The 19,741-nt window shown below is 35.3% G+C and overlaps 2 protein-coding genes across 2 annotated transcripts; one reads left to right on the top strand and one right to left on the bottom strand.

Moving 5' to 3' along the window:
• The first annotated feature begins 850 nt into the window (after positions 1-850).
• Positions 851-14,948, top strand: Coq5 (ubiquinone biosynthesis protein COQ3, mitochondrial). Its single transcript, XM_089242859.1, has 7 exons — positions 851-1,086; positions 2,368-2,517; positions 6,576-6,770; positions 9,023-9,129; positions 12,459-12,547; positions 14,574-14,685; positions 14,800-14,948. Exons 1-7 carry the CDS (start codon positions 918-920, stop codon positions 14,899-14,901), a joined length of 924 nt encoding a protein of 307 aa, XP_089098985.1. The 5' UTR covers positions 851-917; the 3' UTR covers positions 14,902-14,948.
• On the bottom strand, positions 14,747-19,003 carry LOC149075494 (dynein light chain 1, cytoplasmic). The gene is made up of 2 exons (XM_089242861.1): positions 18,792-19,003; positions 14,747-15,383 (listed from the first exon to the last, which is right to left on the bottom strand). Exon 2 carries the CDS (start codon positions 15,380-15,382, stop codon positions 15,110-15,112), a length of 273 nt encoding a protein of 90 aa, XP_089098987.1. The 5' UTR covers position 15,383; positions 18,792-19,003; the 3' UTR covers positions 14,747-15,109.
• Between the last annotated feature and the right edge of the window lie 738 nt (positions 19,004-19,741).

Below are 19,741 nucleotides of genomic sequence, written 5' to 3'. Positions count from 1 at the left end.
AAAACAAGAAATAAAAACTCAAGAAAATCGTTGACTAAGGGTAACAAACCTCTCAAAGCAACAGATAATGTTCTCAGGTCTGCCTGAACAGAACTCGGACCAACACCTAACTGGTGGAGAAAGAGAATTAAAAGTTGAGAACCGAACCTGGGAGAACCTAATACAAGAAAACAAAAAGTGAGAGGAAGTTTCAGGAATCTTGCATTGTAGACAGAGAGGGTTAGCCATTTTCTTAATACGATGTAGGTATTCGTTCAAGGGAGCTCTATTGCAAATAAGTTTGTAAAATAAACATTCCAACCTTCTATTCGAAAACAAAGGGGAGAAGTTCTGGCAGCAGTTATAGAAGGAGCTAAACTCAGGAATAGATAAGAAAAGAGCATTGCGAATATTTTCCTTGAAGTGGCGATAGTAAAGAGAACGAATGTCCTCTACATAAAGGCTAGAAGGTAGAAGATCAACAGTAGTAGAAGCTACAGTACGAACATGATTGTCAATAGTTTCATTAATGGCAATGCCCGAATGACTTGGGACCCAGATTAGTGATATGCTGTTAACCAAAGAACTAGTATGAACCAGTTGACGCTACGCTACAATAACGTACCAAGGAGGATAAGGAACGAGATTATTTACGGAACGTTTGCATGATTTTGGTCTTTTTACCTTCACGGCATATCAAAAAAATAAAACTGAATTCCAGAAATATTCAAAGTTACTTGAATTATATTCCATTTATATTTATTTCATGTGAATTTATCTCTTCTTTTTTAAATTTCCTCATCTATTTTAAAGATTGTTAGTTAACCGAAACCAAAACGGTCGGATAACCAGAGTATTCATATCTACCCTTAAATTAGAGAATGTAAACATTGTGTGTGTGTACTATTCAAAATTTTTGATTTGTCCGAACTTAGTGCATGATGAGTGGTGTTTGCAAAGCAATAAAATCGCGTACTTTGAAATCACTCCTTTCTTCACGTTTCTTTCACAGCGGTCGCAATTTAGATCAAGATCATAGACTGAAGGAAGAAGAGAAGAATTATTTTGGGTTCGAAGTTGTCACGAACGACGAAAAACGCCAACGAGGTCAGTAGTGTTGTAGGTACATGCATGGGCACCGGTTCAGCGCGTCCCCCCCCCAAATAGATTTTATGAGGGGACTCAGCCCCTCCCCCCTCTCTGAAAACTAATGAATATGCAACGACTAATGAATAAGTAATGAAGACAGAGCATAGGCTGCTTTTTACATTTTACTGAGTCTCACTAGCCCCTCTCAGCTATACTACACACATTTTAACAAAGCTTGACAAGCTTTAACAATTCATTGATGACACCCCCCCCCCCCTGCTATAGAATCTATTATAATTTATCTGATATTTGTGTTTGTCATTAGTCAAATAAGCTAATGATGGGATTCTGTCTTTGATGATAAACTATTATGTAGAGAGACAGGCTTAGGTGTTTTACTGCCCAATGCAAAAACCAGTATTTGCAACCCTCTAAAACAGGGTTCCCAATCTCCTGTTGCGTTGTTGTATGCAAACAGAGGGGTAGGGGTTGGGCTAAAGCCTCCCCAAGCCAAGATTATGGCATATTTTTACAGTAAAAACTGTATTCTCCCCTATTAAAAATTCTGTGTATGCTACTGCCTTAATGTCCATGAATATTGTGATGTACACCAGGGGTTACATTGGCACCCGAGAATGACTATCAAACCACTATTTCATGGTGACAAAAACCCATTAGATTTTCTTAATACGATGGTGCTCGCTGCCCCTGAAAAAAATTGCAAATGTGCTCTCGAGCACTCAAAGGGGGGGGGGGGCTTTATACCCAGGGCAAACTAGATACTCTTTCAGCCGAGCAACAATGTAATCCTTTCCTCCCTCATGCAGCATAATTTAAAAAGTATGTAAAAGCAAAATGTAACAAAAGTTTTTTTTTTGTCCTGTTTTGCGGAACAGTTACTTTTAACTGTTAACTCTTAATAAGGACCTAAGAGCAACTATCCCCATTTTTTTACAAACCAGTATTCCAGTATGCCCTTGGGGTGTAAAAGCAGCGAATATTTGCCTTGGCATTTGAATCAGATATCTATTGTTTTAGATCCTTTTCAAATGATCCAAATAGAACAAGTGTGTAAAAATTATCATTCAGTATATTTTTATTTATAGCGTAACATAGGCATTGAAATATTTCACCGTAAGACCTGGCTATTGGGGGGGGGGGTCTTTGTGTTAGGTGGTCGATGGACCATGGTCATCAAAGAAGTTACAAAAGTCAGAATTCGTGACCTTGGAATGTTTTGATTGAAAATATCATCTCTTCTGTTCAAATTTAATTTTTTCTTCTCAATTATGTTTTCAGTTCAAACAGTGTTTACTAATGTGGCTTCCAAATATGACTTGATGAATGACGTTATGAGTGCTGGTATCCATCGTCTATGGAAAGATTGTCTCATACAGATCTTGAATCCAACGCCTGGTACCAAGCTTCTGGATGTTGCCTGTGGAACTGGTAACTATGAAATAACGTTTATATGTTGTTTTGACAAAGATTAGAGTGAAACTCAAAATATTGTAAAAATTGAAAAATTTTCACTGCGAGTATTTCCTCTAATAAGTTTTACACTTATATTTCTATCATCATAATAGGTATAATTCATAATTTATTTCACATAAAATTATCTTTTATTGTCCGATTTTTCACGTCAGTGTTCAATATGAGAATTTATCAACTGTAAAATCAATATAATTCATTTAACCTCGATTTTTTTAGTTTTTTGAGCCTCAGCTAATGAATACAAATTCTGCTAAAAATACTCAATAAAAGCCCAGCAGCGCGTTGGGATCTGAATTCTCACATAATCGTCATCAAAATTACTACTTTACCTCACACAACTCTGGTCATATTATCTTACAGCCATTTACTACTAATCGATTTGGGTCGGAAATGAAGGCGCCATCTATCACTAGTCGCTTTGGGTCCACTTAGGGAAAGAACTTGTTATCTATGTTATATCTCCAGGATTCAGCCCACGAACCTGATGGTAACCTACATGGTAGATAGACAAGCATCTTACCACTGCACCACTCAGGTGCTAACAAAGAATTACAGCATCAGAATTACTGTCACTCAAGCCCGATTGATTTATGTCTGCCTCAAAATCATTTTCCAGATATGCCTCTATTTCCCATTCGGAAAGCTTTTTTAGACATATCATGTAAATTGGATGATAAAGCCAAAAGAAAAATACCTTAAAAGAAAATAAGACCAAGACGAATGTTTTTAATGCACTCAGATCCTCTCAGTATAAGACTGTTCAGATCAGATTGAATGGTTTGTACATTCTAAAAGATTATCTTTCCTACCTGAATGTATGAGACACAAAAATAAGCTGGCCACATCACATATCGGGACACCTATGAACGTAAGTTGTGTGCACAATGTAAAATAGAAATATCTCTGTTTTCTCATCTTCCATTAAATTCTCCTTCATCTGATTCTGAAAAGCCTTGAGTGTTTTATTTATATATATATATACAGTGGCGGATTACCGCACAGGCGCATGAGGCGCGCGCCTGGGGCCTCGGCAGAGCGGGGGGCCTCCAAATAGTTGTGTGCTTCATCCTACATATGAATTTACATGCGCATCAACAAATCTCTTGAACTAAGTACAGTATCTGCTCTCCCTTTTTTTTTTTTTAACCGTAATTTTTTTTTTTTAATGTATACTGTACCTATAACAATTTACAAGACGCAGCTCTCAAGGGCCAGTTCTTCCCCGACAAAGAAAGAAGAGACATTGTAAAGCGATCATTCAGGGAGGGTCATTTTCAAACAGTATTTCCCTAAGCGCACAAGCAGGAGGAGGGGTGAGAACAGCAGGTCCTAATGTCTGTCCGAAATGAAAATTGGAGTGAAGGCATAAACAGATGTCTCATTCCACAGTATTAAATGCTTTTATGCTTATGGGCGCCAATAATACGACAGCTTTGGTGTAAGCTTTTGTATACAGTATAATGGATGACAAGATGGCTATCGGCAAGCGGCGACATCGACAGGAAGAGACAGTCGTACTAATTAAAATGAATGTAGTAGAGCTCTTATTGTGATTTTGTCTCCCACTTGTTTGAATGAAATACTATAAGCTGGTTCAAACAACATATACATTTGCAATCTATGACTGGAACCATACGACCATATGACAAAAAAAAAGTGGGGTTTGAAATGAATGCTGAATGACATGCATTCTGAATCACGTGATTTTTCTGTTTCTCTTTTAACACTCCCTCCCCGGCTGAAAAAAATCAAGGGGGTTTCTTTTCCTTCTTTCTAAAAAAAAGAGCTACATTTTTTGATTCGTCAAGGAGGCTTGGGTAGACAACATCTTTGTGTCAGACCGAAAAGTGTTTATTGCTAATGTAATTGTAATGTGTGTTATTGTAATGAAAAAAATTTTCATGCCGATCCTCAAGATTTCCTTTAGGATTTAGATTGCAGAATCTCCAAAAATAACGGTAAGCAAAACTAAAAATATATAAATTATCTGATAAATTTTTATTTGAGCATTTCAATTCAACTACAGTAGTCTCTCGAGAATTCGATCGTGCTCTAATCCAGCACGTCCAGTAGTCCAGGATATTTAGGTGGTGTGGTGTCACTTTTCTCCTGATGCCCTAACCCCTTAACACGTTCTAATATTTCTTAATTGCTGATCAAGTCCTGACTATGTCTTTGCACGAAATTTCATATATTATTTCAATGGGTTTCTTCAAAGTTAATCCAGCAATTTCGGTAAAATCTGGCACACCGTGGATACGGCATACGTACCGGATTAGCGAGAGTCTACTGCAGGGGTCTTCAACCTTTGAGGCATAGCAGGCCATATTGAAACATTTTATAAAGTACGCGGGCCACAATGTTATACTGTGGCATTTTTCGTTATTAAACGAAACGGGGGGGGGGGGCATAATATAGAAGATTTTTATTCACTCTGAATACAAATAATACAAAGGAAAAGGCCACAACAGGCAGAGTGCCCAACGAGGTGGCTGAAAGAGAAAATAATAATAATATAATAATAGTAAAAATAAAATAGAATAAACAAATAAAAAATAATAATTTCTAAAAAAAATTTTTTAAATAATTTCTTTCATTGACAATAATTTTAATTCATTCTGAAATAATTTCTTTCATTAAATTTAATTCATTCTGAACTAATTTCTTCCATTAAAAATATAATTCTTATATTTACTCTGATATAATTTCTTCCCTCTATTCCCTCTATTGAAGAAATGTTTTTCTATTAAATATTATCAGTATCTTTATATCAAATCAAATATATTATACAAGATATACGGAAGACTGGATGTTGTGAAGATATTTATTATTTGAGATGTTAATTTTTTAAGGAAGGAAAAAACTCATCTCTGCCTCTACCGGGAGTCGAACCCGGGTCCCTACGACTCCCGGTAGAGGCAGAGATGAGTTTTTTCCTTCCTTAAAAAATTAACATCTCAAATAATAAATATCTTCACAACATCCAGTCTTCCGTATATCTTGTATTAACAAGTGGAGAGCGACATTCATGTCATGAATATATTATATTTGAGATATTATCAAATCTTTATTAATCAGTAATATTAAATTACTAAAACTATGACGGATCTCCATTTTTGCCGTGTGGCTGAAGGCACCAGGACGGACATCTTAGATTACTAAAAATATGATGCAGAATTTTACTGTGATTTTTTTTTTAATGGGAGTGTGATTATTTTTCATCTAGTACCAGAGAATATCATTATATTTCCTTATCTTATTTTTGTGTTCATGGTTTTGGTGATGCAAAAATAAAAAAAAAGTTATGATTTTCATAATATTGTTCATTTTAGTGAACCATCTCGTTCTTATTAGGGCCAAAAGGGTGCAGTGGTGGATAAACGCAAATTTGTGGGTGGGGGCGGTGGTTGTGACCATGTGTTCAATTTTTCAGGACGGTTCTGATTTTTTTTGGAAAAAATTCTGAATTTTCCCCCTTTTTTAAGCAAATTTATTTTCTTGGTTTGTTACTCAGTCAAAAACGTAGAAAACATTTTTTTTTTCCATTTAATTTTTCTGCTCTCGGGGGGGAAGGGGGGGGGGTTGACAGCCCCTACCTTTAATCCGCCCGTGATAGGGGGGGCCTCCAGATCAGGTTGCGCCTGGGGCCTCCCAAAATCATGATCCGCCACTGTATATATAGTGCTTTTAATTATTTTAAAAACTTGTCTTCAAATTTTGGGCTATACTGTGAACGAATTAAATTATTTTCTCTACAGAAACCTATGAAAATTATGTTTTGGCTAACAAACATTTCAGCTAACGAATTTGATTCCAGAACAAATTACTTTTTCATTATTCAAGATATGACTGTATATTCTGCGCTAGACCAGAATGGGAACTGGATTGTTTATAAAACTTAAAATTACTCGGGGAAATATATGAATTTGATGAGGGTAGGGGGTTGTGTTTTTTTTATTTGACTGGTAGCAGTTTATAAATGCAGAGTTTGATTGTATGTTTTTTCTTTTTAGGTGACATAGCTTTCAGATTTCTTCAGGCATCGAACGGAGATAGCTATTACATCAAGAAAAAATTTCCATCGACTGCAGACGGAAACAAAGTTACAGATGAAGCTCCTGTAAGGAGCCATGCTGTTGTATTAGATGTAAATGAGAGCATGATATCTGTATGCAAAGAAAGAGTTAAAAGTGCTGGACTGGATAAAGGTTATTTTAATCATTTAGCTTCTGTATTTGAACCATCTGTTTGGGCAATTTTCCTGTTCGGACATTTGTATTTCCAATACTGGAAATCACAAAACTTGTATTCACTTCTGAAACTTTTCATGGGTATCTAAAGTTCTGTTGACCCATGAGAGCTCAGTTTGAGATACACCTGAGTTGATTTTTTAATAGTGACAACAGTGCTGTAGTAACACTGTGAAGTGGACCCAGGCTATGTCGTTTATACCACAAGTTAAATGCCTATCCTCCCTCAGAGCAAATGGATTTCCCCCCCCCCCATGCACAGTGATGACAGTAACAGAGCAGTTGTGGATAAGCCGGTCAGTATAATGTGGCAATGTTTTTGAGGCAAGAGCTAATTATAAATTGAGTGTGATAGAAAGAGTAGTGTACAAGAAGTCGCAATGAATGGCAGTAGTTCTTAGTGACAATGTCATGCATTGCGACCTCTAACACAATCAATTTTTAACCATCTCCTCTGAATCTTGAACCATCGTTGGTTTGTTTAGGTACCAAAATGCGGTGATCGCATTACATACCTCCCTATCCAGCTACCATCTACAGGTGCAAGTGTTAAAGCCGACTTTTTATGTAGATTTATTAATTTTGCTTGCATTTTTCAAAGCTCTCACCCAAAAGGGCATTTAAAAATTTTAAAGGTGCACAAATACAGCCGTGACAACATGGGAACGTGCCTTCCCGGTCACTATTTCTGCAATAACATTGTAGGTCATCAAATTTAATTTGTTCATTTATTAAATGCTATATATACAGCATTCAATTTATATTACAATTTTTTAGATATATCTCACATACACATATGAGACTCAGAACCCCAGGATCATTCACATTTCTCCTATTTTCTCCCAAGAAAACCAAAAGGAAAGAAACAGTATGTCATGTTAAAAAAGGAGTTATCAGGGCCAATTCGCTAATTGTGAAAACACATTTGTACATATTCCTAATTTTTTAATATTATATATATATTATCCTGCTATTAATTAGTAGTAATTATAATTATTACTAATAATTAGTAATAATATTAACTATTAAGCAACATTACATATATTTACTACATCACAAACCCATATCAATTACTTATTTAGTATGATCATATTTCTATTTTAAGAGTATCTCTCTATATACACAACTAATTATACTACTATATTTTGTACAACAACACTATTTTATCCCCCTTAAGAGAGACAGTATTTATAATATGTGTAATTTTGGTGTATTAAAGGCCAGAACAATTGGGCGACGAACATTGCGAAAACAGTCAAAAACATTGCGACTGTATCAGGTCTGCAACTAGGGGGGTGCAGGCGGGTCTGGTCCCTCAGGCGCCGGACTAGAGAGGGCTCTAATTTCACTCTTTAACCTCTCCTCCGACATTATGAGGGGGCGCCAAAATGTGTGCTTGCCCCGACTGACCAAGCATCTAGTTGTGGCCCTGGATTGTATTCTGTGACACCTTGTTCACAACTGCTCTTTTTCCTGTTATCATTTGGCATGCGCATGTTGGGAGAAGAGCAAGTTCTTTTGCTCTGAGGGAAGGTAGGCATTTTACTTACCTGTGGTATGAATGACATTGCCTGGCTCCATTTCATGGCGTCACTACAGCATTGTTGCCACTATTAAAATATCAACATATGTATATGGGACCAAGCACCCTCAGAATTTATTCTGGGAAGGGGGGTGCTTGATCCTGTGCTACTATAGTGCAGGTGCCCGAGCACCCACAGAACTCCAAACTATATATCAATGGTTACCCTCAAATAGCACCTACGCACTAATGTGATGCACCTAAAATTATGTCATTACATCTCTCTCATGGGCAATTATCTTCACACTACCCTCTGTAGAGATGCTCAGATACTTGAGCTTTCAGCTCTGTCTGTTGTATGTGAACTGTTCATATGTACCTACACACAAACCTATTGAATTTTATTCGATCAATTTGATGTGCAAAGTTTCATTTAGAAAAATTAACTTAATCGAAGGTTTTTTTTCCCATTATTTTACGAGAGTTTTAAAAGAATTTAAATGTCAACGATATGAATAACTGTTATACTGAAGCAATATTACAGATACATTTGAAAAATGTATTTTCCCCTTCAAAAAATATTTCTTTGGTCTTTCATAATTATTTATTATTTATACTATTTCATAATTTTTAATTATGAAAAATAAAATTTTTCAAATTTCATTTAGATATGTTTGTTGCATTTCAGCAATTACCTGTGTTCTCGGAACTGCTGAGTCTCTTCCATTTCCAGACAATACTTTTGATGCTTATACTATTGCATTTGGAATAAGAAATGTTGCCATGATTGATCAAGTAAGACAATAATTGTTACTAAACATGAAGTATAATAGACTTCCAATTTATCCAACTCTCATAAGTCCAGGTGTGTAAAAAAATAGTAGTAGTCTGATAAACGAGAGGACATATTATCTGTGACAATTTTAAGTGTAAGCAGATTCTGGACTACCTGGAAAGTAATGACAATTGCGCAAGTGTATTCAATTTGAGTAACCATTTATCGATGAAATAAGTCAAACTATTTTTTGTAAGAATTGTTTCTCTTCTACGTTAATATTTTGTTTATTTCAACCCTACCTGGGGCATAGTAAAAATCACTGAACCTTTTATAAAATGCCATATCTTTCTAATAAATTAGGCTTTCTTCCTATTTTCAGTAGGTGCAAAGCAAAGTAGGAGAGAAGGTACAGGGAAAAAGTGATCCATATTGAAAATCTATAAAAAATATCTGACCCTGTTAATGCTACAATAATAGTCTTTTAAGGAGGCCAGATATCTTGTCAGTTCCACTGAGAGTGTTGAAAGTGTATGTATTCATTCATACTGTGCAGTGGACATGATTTCATGTTTCCTGCAATTGAGTTAGACATTTTTAGGTTTACCTGTAAAAACTTATCTTAAAATGTGTCAAATATTTTTTTTTTGGAAAATTTATCTATAAAAGTTAGGGATGGGAATCGATTAAAATTTTCAACTTGAATTAAAAATTTTTGATTGATTAATCGACTGATTAATAAAATTTTAATGGAATATTTTTTTGAAACCCCATATAATATTTAAATAGAAGCTATAAAATGAATTTTATTGATTGTGCGCACATATTTGAAAGATGTAAACAGGACCCCAACTAGGGGGGAGCAGGCGGGTCTCGTGCCCCGAGCGCTAGACTCGGGGGGGGGGCGCAAATTTCATTCTGAAACCTCCTTCAGCATTGCAAGGGGGCGTTAAAATGTGTGTTTGCCCCAGGTGACCAAGCATCTAGTTGCGGCCCTGGATTGGATATAAACAAACATAGGAATAGACTAAGAAATTAACACTGCCTGCTTAAAGCAATGTAATATGTTGTGCATAATTTGTCAAAACCTTTAATTTTTTCACTTGGATCTTGGTCTTAAGATTGGGAAACGCTCTGCTGGTTTTCATCATATCAACAGTCACAGTGGTGATAAGGCAGATTCAAATCATGATTTATATTTAAAATTTTGCATGTTCGTTATGATTTTTTTTTTACAATTATGCGAATAACTACTATATGAAAGTATTTTGTGTGTTCGTGAACAATGAGAAATATTTTTAAATTTTTATTGTGAAATAAATAAATCTGGTAATGTTAAAAGTATTTTTCAGGCATGTAAATTTTTGGAGATTTGTCCAGCACAGGTTTTTAGGGTGTTTTATGTTCCACTGGGGCTTGTCTATCACGTGGAAGATTAGGTCCCAGTTTATAATGAACAAGTCTGATCCTCTCCCATGTGGATGGTTCTCTTATAAGATTTGGATAAAACAAGCCAATTTTTTTTTTCTTGATCCAAAGTTTATTATGACAACAGGGTTGACCGTAGATAACTTTCCTAGCATAAGTAAACAAAGATACATTATATGTTGGAGAGGAATAACTAAGTAGGAGTACAGAAAGAACAAGGAGGGAAAAAACTGCTTCCGTTTACAGTGTTACAATGAAGCTTCATGATGATGAGAAAAGAGGTAAAAAAAAAAATAGGGAGAGCCAGAATGAATTTCTTTCATTTGAATGAGATATTTCATCCCTGATCATGAAGGGGTTAATTTATAGTATAGTTTATTGTATGATCAGTAGTGCAACATTACTTTATCAGAAAACTTCCAGGAATGATTTTTAGTTCTTTACCGTGATATTCAAACATAAGACATAGGTGTTATGTAGTCATACAATATGTTTTCTGAAAATACAGTCGGATCCCGTTTTAATGAATACCGTTATAGCGAAAATCTTGTTTCAACGAACACTTTTCTAATCCCTAAGATAAGTTTACATGGGAACAATGTAAAAACCTGGAATTCCTTTATAACAAAATTTTGTTATACAGAAGCAATTTCTCTAGTCTCTTGGAGTTCGTTATAACGAGATTCGGCTGTACATGGCCTTGGAAGTGTTTCCATGAAAACTCACTAGGTGGCAGGGCTGTGTTTAGCTACCCGTTGCTTAGCTTGTTGGTTCATGCAGTTAAAAGTTACACAAGTTGTTAACAATTGTTGCTAAAGTGTTGAAAAAATGGCCACCCTCTTAGCTACATGTGTGAGTGGCCGCTCATGAAGAAAGATTCAAGGACATGCTAATTTAAAAATTTACCATTGGTGAATACTGCAGATTGCTACTCATGTAAAAAAATAACTTTTTTATGGCATTAATTTTATGACCACAATTGATCTCACATTTGTGTTAAATATTATTGCTGAAGATGAGACAAGGTTGATGGACATCAAGTGGTCAAATGGCAAGGTTGTGTTTCACCATCAATGAAAAAAGTGAATCATAAACCTTTGAAAAAAGATTTGAAAAAGATTGATGCACCATGAAGGGCAAAATGTTAACCTAATACTTTTACATTTGACTTGCTAAAGCATTTTTGTCCAGCAATTTGGCAGCAATGTCTGAACAGTGGTTCTTGTTGAATGATAACGCAAAGCCTCACCCCACTGTATCAGTCCAAAAATTTCTGGCCAAACGTCTCTTCTCCAATACATCTGCCACATGCAAACCACACACATTTTTGCAGTGTTTATTTCCTTTCCCCATACGAAAATGCCACTGAAAAAGAAACATAATGAAGATACTGCGCAGTAATACAAATGGCTGTGAAAAAATGTTTCGAGAAGTATAGTCCAATCCCATTGTAACGAAATCTAGGAGACCAGGTATTTGTATTGTTCCTATGTAAACTTATCTGGGGGATTAGAATAGTGTTCGCTTAAACAAGATTTTTACACGATAACAGAATTCGTTAAAATGGCGTTTGACTGCATTATAGTTGAAGCTTTCTCTGCTTGCTTCCATGACCTCCAGAAACAGTGACAAAGTTCCCCTAGCTGTGTGCAGCTAGTGTTACATAGTAAGATTCATAGATAAAAAATTGTTTAATATTGTGGGGGGGTGCAATGCAAGTTTTTGGCTATGAAAGGGAAATGTTGTGAGAAAAGACTTAGAACCATTACCTGGTATAGGCCTATTGGATGATGTTTTACCAGCCGTCTTCAAATTTTTTTGACTGGGGTTGTGTTGAATACCTAATGTTTGATTTAAACTAAAATTAACAATGCCAACTCTAAATTGTCAAGGGATTCACTGAAAATTTCTATATATTTAGGCACTGTGTGAAGCTCATAGAGTTTTACGACGTGGTGGAAGATTTCTGTGCTTGGAATTCAGTCAAGTTGAGAATCCACTTTTGAGCTGGTAAGATTACTCATGTTTATCCCCCTTTTTTGAGCCAAAATGCCATAAAAAATTAAGATAATTATTGCTCAGAAAGCTAAACAAAATGTTAGATACAGTAGCAAAGTTCTAAACAATAGCTCTGGTAAATGAATTGATGATTGAAAATGACGGCATTGCATTCATGCCCATGGATGTTGGAATTAAGTTCACGTCTATATTACCCCAAAGATCTTCTATACTTTCAATCATGCACTTTACCACATATCAATAACGCATACGATGCCAGGTTACTTTCACTTCAATGTCATTAACATTATGTAAAGAAAAAAAATTTAAATTGTTATTCAAATCAATTATTTTTTTTTTTAAAAATCAAGTGATTTTACTCAAGCTGATTTAAATTGGTGTACCCTGTCCAATAATTCATGAATATGCAATGCATACCCCTACATTTGAATCTTGTATATCACTGTCATAAACCATTTTCTATCTACTGCTGGAGATGAACGTCTCTAAATTTTTCAATTTTACTGTCTGATCAACACCTATAACAGAAAGCCACCATGCGAAGCTCGTGACATCACTGAAGTCGTCCATTTATAGTCACTGGAAATGCTGTAAAAAAAAGGTAGATTTCACATATGCCAGACTACTATATCCAAGGGCTACAGGTGAAATAGACAACTTCAGTGACGTCAAAGCTTTGCACTGAGGCTTTTGCCATCCAGTTGACTCCTTTTCTGACTTTTAACACCACATGTTAGCAATCCAGAATACTTGTGGTCCTATTTTCAAAAATTTAATTCTTTCCATATCATATATATCTTTGTGTAGCTTCTTCTGGTATATAAAAGATGCAGAATAAGCTAAGGAATATATGGGTCTGCTTCTCAGGGCAAGTTTTATTTTTTGTCTTTTTTCAAAACTGGCCAAAGATCCTGCGTTTAGCAACATATCACAATTCATATAGATCATAATCTTGCAGGAGAAGGTATTTATGTTATTCCCAGTGCCATTATCTTGGCTACATAAACGTCATTGGTATCTTACAACCAGAATTTTTATTTCCCCCCCAAAGAATTTGAGATCAGGAATAACATAAGCACTATTACTATAAAAAAAAAAATCCACATTCAAGGTACAGTGTTAATAATCTGGGTGTAAATCATGCCCCTTTCTTCTTAATCAATACAAAAGTTGTTAAATGATCAATGTAAGTGTGGAGAGATTAACTCACTGGTCCACTATGTTGTGCCCACATGTACCAGAATTTTATTTTAGGAATATGAACAGCAGCTTTATGACGACATTACACATTTTAGTTTTTCAAAAAGAAAAACACGGATTTGCTTTACAGAAACGAGTCTTGGTGTATGAAATTTGAAGCGAGAGATTTTCATATACAAATACATGACATTTGCTCTTATATTCCTTAATTTTTAAAACTGGTTACCTGTTGTCCTCAGGTTAACTTTGCAGTGGAGAGAAAGGTAGAGCATGTACTCCTTCGTCGCAAAATAAAGTTCCCGTAAATCGGAGTTTTTATGATGATCCTTTATACAGAATATTTTAATTTTTTTAGTGATTTTGAAAAAAATATCGTTTAGAACCCACGTTTCTTCATTTGAAATTTTTAAATTATAAAAAAATAGTGGTTACCATTATCAAAAATCTATAGCAACCACGACATTTTGGCTCGATATCCTAGAAATCTTCCATACCTTACCGAGACCGCGCATCGATACATTGGTTAAGAGACTTTTGTTGGCATAGCAACGAGTGACGAGGTTCCTCTTCACTACAAAGTTAACCTGAAACGGACTATAGATACATTTCACCTGATTGATAAATAGTTGACAAAGTTATAACTGCCACAGGAAAATAGAGGTTTTACAATAAAATTTCAATGTATTCTTCCATAGGTTATTAATAAGGATGATAGTCTTTGTCATCAGAAATGTATTCATTTTTAGAGTTTTATATAGAATTAGATTTTTTTCCAGAACAGAAATTACAGAGATTTAAAAACTTTTCACATTCGCAGGTTTTACGATTGGTATTCTATGCAGATCATACCATGCCTTGGTCAGATTATAGCAGGGGACTGGAAATCTTATAAATATTTGGTTGAAAGCATAAGAAAATTTCCAAACAAGGTAAGCTTTTCCATTTATATGACATATATATTTTACCGAATAAGTGAGCTAAATTGATAAGTGAAAGAACAGAAACATTTATTTGATGCTCGAAGTGGTTTTACATTCTTACAGGAAGACTTCCAATACAAAATCGAAGATGCTGGATTCAAGATGACAACTTATACTAACTTATTCAATGGTATTGCAGCTATACATTCAGGCTATAAGTTGTGAAAGAACGGTTGTAAAAAGAATAGTTTAATAAAAATATTTACAAATAACATTGACATATTTACTTCAATATGAACGATAACAAAAAAAAAAAAATTCTAGCCCATAGACTAGGATCAACTTAAACCGTAAATGAGGCAGTTTCAACAACGGGGAATAAAAATGGAAATGCAGCTGCATAAATAAAAATGTCCATCTGCACAATACACGATCAACCAGACTTGAACAGCAAGATGGCTACTTGACCTAAATAGAAGTAGATGAAGTGCTTCGTTTCATGGGTGACATAGCTTCCGAAGTTGCGGCCCACTATACAATGCCAGGTTGGGTTGTACTTCTTGTCAAACTCTTTCTTTATGTATGCAGCTATGTCCTTCTCTATGTTGTATTTTTCCAAGGCCTGCGTAGCTATTTCCACGGCATCCTGCTGCATTTCTTCCGACATATCAGCATTCTTGATAACGGCTTTCCTATCAGACGCCATCCTTTCAATAAAAATTAAAGTTAACATTTTTATAATACGACATTCAATCAAGGAAATTATACTTAGGAAGACAACCATAAATTTGAAAAACTGCCTGATTTTTATGTTATCCTGGGAAAATATATAGCTACCAGGCAAAATGTAATAAGAGGGCTTCATATTAAAATCTTGTTAAATATTCAATAAAGTTAAATGAACTAACGTTTATATTTAAATTTTATGAAAAATTATGTATGAATTAAATTATCCCCCCCCCCACACTGTACACTTAGTGAGGACCCAAGCTCTACTAATTTCAGTCCCACGCAGTATTAATGATTACAATTATCAAACTACAGTTTTCCCAGAAAATAATTATACAACCAAAATTATGCATCCCATAAAGTTTGAGACTACTAACATTGGGAGTATAGATATGCTTTAGAAAGAATGAAAAAAAATTGTCAGAGGCGAAAACTTGAAAAACAAGTCTAAGTTAAAGAAAGAACAGTCAAAACTTAGAAGAGTCTACTTTGAAGGAAACAAACCCATTGTAAAAGAGTTACAGCTAGTTTTTCATAAAGAATATGGTAAAAAATTTTAATTGTTGGCAACACTGGTCCCAAGTAAATCTGAATAGTTTCACTAGTTTCGCTGACGTCAACAAGAACTTCTCAAATTACTTTGTTTCATTTCCAGGTATTTTAAATAAAATAAAAAATCAAATTAATCACCTGTAACTGTATTTTACCCCATTTAAAACTATGCACAGTAAAATAATTTTAAACATGTTTATAGTGGAGATACTGGCAGGAGAATGATATAAATGCAAGAGAGAGGGCAACAATGTTAATTCATACATGTGTGCGTGCACACACATTGGATCTGTCAGTTCCGTCACTACCGCTGGGAGAGAGGGATAGTCATTGCCTTACACTTTTAGAACAATGGAAAGGTCTGCCTGAAGTTTCATTATTGAAAGACAGGACACTCCATATTTTAAAGTTCCAACAACTTTATAACAATTGCATTCTGTTATCACGACAGTATAATAAAATATAAACTAAAGCAAAATAGGACTTTGAGAGGTTTGTATTTCTTTCCTCCCCCTTAAATATAAGAAAGTAACAGAACAAATGACAACCGTGTTAATAAATCTTTGGTTCCCTTCTAACCTGAAAGTTATTCCTGACTATGGCCTTGCGCTGAATTAATATCAAATTGTGAGACTGCTATTCACCAGGACTGGACAAGTAGACAATAAAATTTAGATGCCAAGCAAATATTTCTAACGTAAACGTATCTCTTACCTAAGCTAGTAAATCATAAAATTTCACGTGTTAATATCAATTTTTCAATTGAAATGATGACCTGGAATTCGTCAAGCCCTGCAATTCACACAAGTTCACCTGAGAATTTCCTGCATGGGGGGGGGGGGGGTTTCAGGAGGAATTGGCATTATGTGAATGTTATGACCTCGGCCTGAAATTAAAAACTGGCAACACGTACGTGCCTACCCACATCAATTCAATAGACAAAATTTTTATAATTCTGCATATAGTTCTCTCGGAATAAGCTATTAGTTTCGGGGTACATTCCCAATTTAAGGTATACCACTTTTCGACGATTATGTTATTCATCGCTAAATCTAATGTACATCACTGATAACGTATTCTGCTTTGGGACTATTTGTTTGGGTGACCTGCAAGACAGTTGTAACTAACATTTAAAAATGTGCCACACAAGATAATGGTTGCAACAATGTTTAGGCATAGTTGAAAACAAAAAAGGTAAAACGTACATTGGGATTCCACTATTTTAACCTGGACACCTCGTATAATGAATCTAGAAAATAGAGCAAGAGCTCTCCATTTTCAACAGCTTCCAAAATCTGTAGCTACTTCTCAGACTATTTTATCACGATATAACAGGTTAAAAATACATCATCGATTGCCTTCACAAATTCAAAAACTATCTTGCCTTCCTCAGGTAAACTCGAGCCGTTTCGAAAGGAGGCACATCTTACTTTTAGAACTAGCCAGAGCAATATTGCTGCACATCAGAGCTGGACAGAAAAAAAAAATCTAGGCACAAAAACAATTTCACCTGCAGAGAAAGGCCAAATATAATGCTGCTTTAGACTTTCCAGGGCCTATAATGACCCTCTTTCACATGTTGCTATAAAATCAAAACACTTTGTGCTGCTCTTGGCCTGCAATTTAGGCCTCACGGCAACACAAACAGAAATTATTGAGAACACCGATACCTATTTAGTCGCCATGGGGACCTCACGCCTGGGATTTGTCTAGCCTTGCTGTACATAGATAATTATTTGAAACACTACATTTAAAAATTTAGATCACACACCAATTACAATGCTCGACAAATCGAGAGAAAAATCTAGGCACTGACCAAATATTTTAGGAGCCAAGTGCATTCTTTTGCCCTAACTATAGAGCAATCTAACATAGGAAATTTTAGGCATCAATAGTAGGGTTTAAGCTACGGTAGCATTTTTCGCAATATGCAAAAGAAAATCGTAGAATGCGAAAGTAGTAGTAGCCACTTCCTCAAAAATGCGTACAGGAGGTACGAAACGACTAGAGATCCAACCATCAATCATTACATTAGCATTGTAGCATTTTGCTAAAGCTTCCCCCCCCCCCCCATTTTCGCTTTTTTGCGAAAATTTTTTTTATCCAGCTTAAACCCTGATCAATACCAACGTTTTAAATCGCCCTGGGATTCGTCACGCCCCAGCCAATAGAGACTTGTATTAATAAAATACTGAAGTTTTTACTCAATGCTAGTTTAGGATAAGATCTACTGGCACTTTGGATGCCTCTGCAACCTGGACACCTGTGTTTAAATTGAACCAAACATATTCCCATAACGAAGAATACTCAAAATACTTAACCTGTATTGTGAAACACCTAAATTGGACAAATTTTAATGGAAGTATGGGCGTCTAACTTAGGTTTAGTATTTCGGCTCAGATTATGTTATGTCACTGCACGCAATGGCAAGTCTATATTTAGAATATCTCAAACTAGTTTAAAAACCATGGGAATTCCTTTCAAAGTAACAATAATACAAATAATGAAAATTGAGAACCATGCCGATATTTTTTTACATTAAAGAAACTTTATGCGCAACATCTGAAACAATATTCGGTGAAGTAGTAACTATTACAGTATGGTCAAGTAATCAAACCCGTCATAATTAATGTTTAAAAAGTTCCCTATAATGTACATTTTCCTTACAAGAGAAATTATAGTTCTCGGATTTTTTTCGTTACGCGATTAAAAAATCCAATTGCAGTGTATTTATAAATAATAAAGTTTCGAAATCTTCGGAGTCAATAATGCTGAAACTCTAACGCCACACCTTCGACAGGAAATAAATAACTAATTCGTGGAATTTTACGTACCTTAGAAATTAAGATCAGCACAAATGGACGTCAAATATGAATTCCGACCAAATAGTCACGATAGACAATTCCGACCCTTTAATTAATTATAGCGGCGAACGATCCACTCAGTCTGAATTCAGATGCGTACGGTGTCTTCCGTCCATTTGACTATTCTGCTAACAATCTCCACTCTTTCATTGGACAAGCTAGCTGAAAGCCTTATTTTTGATTGGTCGAAAGGAGGTTTTCTGCCGAGTCCTCTGTCTACCCACAATGCACTGGGCGCGGGAAATAATCAATATTTTCCGGCAGTACGTTTTTACGCGGTTTTTTCGGCGGTTTCATTTTTTTTTTTTTTTTTCCAATGTCGGCTCATGCACCAGAAATTATGCTTCTCAACTATTTTGTATCGTGATCAGCTGATGGAAGTTATAATCGTATGTTAATTAACATTGAGATCTGTAGAAACAAACTAAAAATCAGTGCAATCTAGTTTTAACACTGTACGGAGTTATGAGTTCTTTAATAGAGCAGCTCATTGGCTGACGCTCGCACGCGTGTTGTAGTTTATCAACTGAAAACCTCTGTTGTTTAAATCAAAATTTATGAAATAGCTTTGGATTGACTACTTTAAGGGACGTATTCACCGACATTAACTGTAGTCACAATTTTTGGATAAGAGATCGACATAGATTGATTAAAAACCTGAATTTAACCAATCCGTGTCGATCTCTTATAAAAAAATTTTGACTATAGTTTAGACCATGTCAGTGAATACCGCCCTTATTAATGCAGTAATATCCAGAACCTTGGTGCCTTCAGAAATTTGGAAGGAGTGGGGTGCTGAGAGCAGCCGTTCCCTTTATTTTCAATGCTGGGTGCCAGATTTCTTAAATCATAACACGGAACACACATTTATCAGTTGATTTTTAGCATCAAATATAGATGGCAGCACCAATTCTTTTGAG

This window comes from Pholcus phalangioides, unplaced genomic scaffold, assembly GCF_987345545.1.
Source record: "Pholcus phalangioides strain wild (caught in Gottingen) unplaced genomic scaffold, Ppha-v1.0 ptg000015l_1, whole genome shotgun sequence".
Classification (NCBI taxonomy): Eukaryota; Metazoa; Arthropoda; class Arachnida; order Araneae; family Pholcidae; genus Pholcus; species Pholcus phalangioides.
This window is presented reverse-complemented; position numbering and strand designations above follow the sequence as displayed.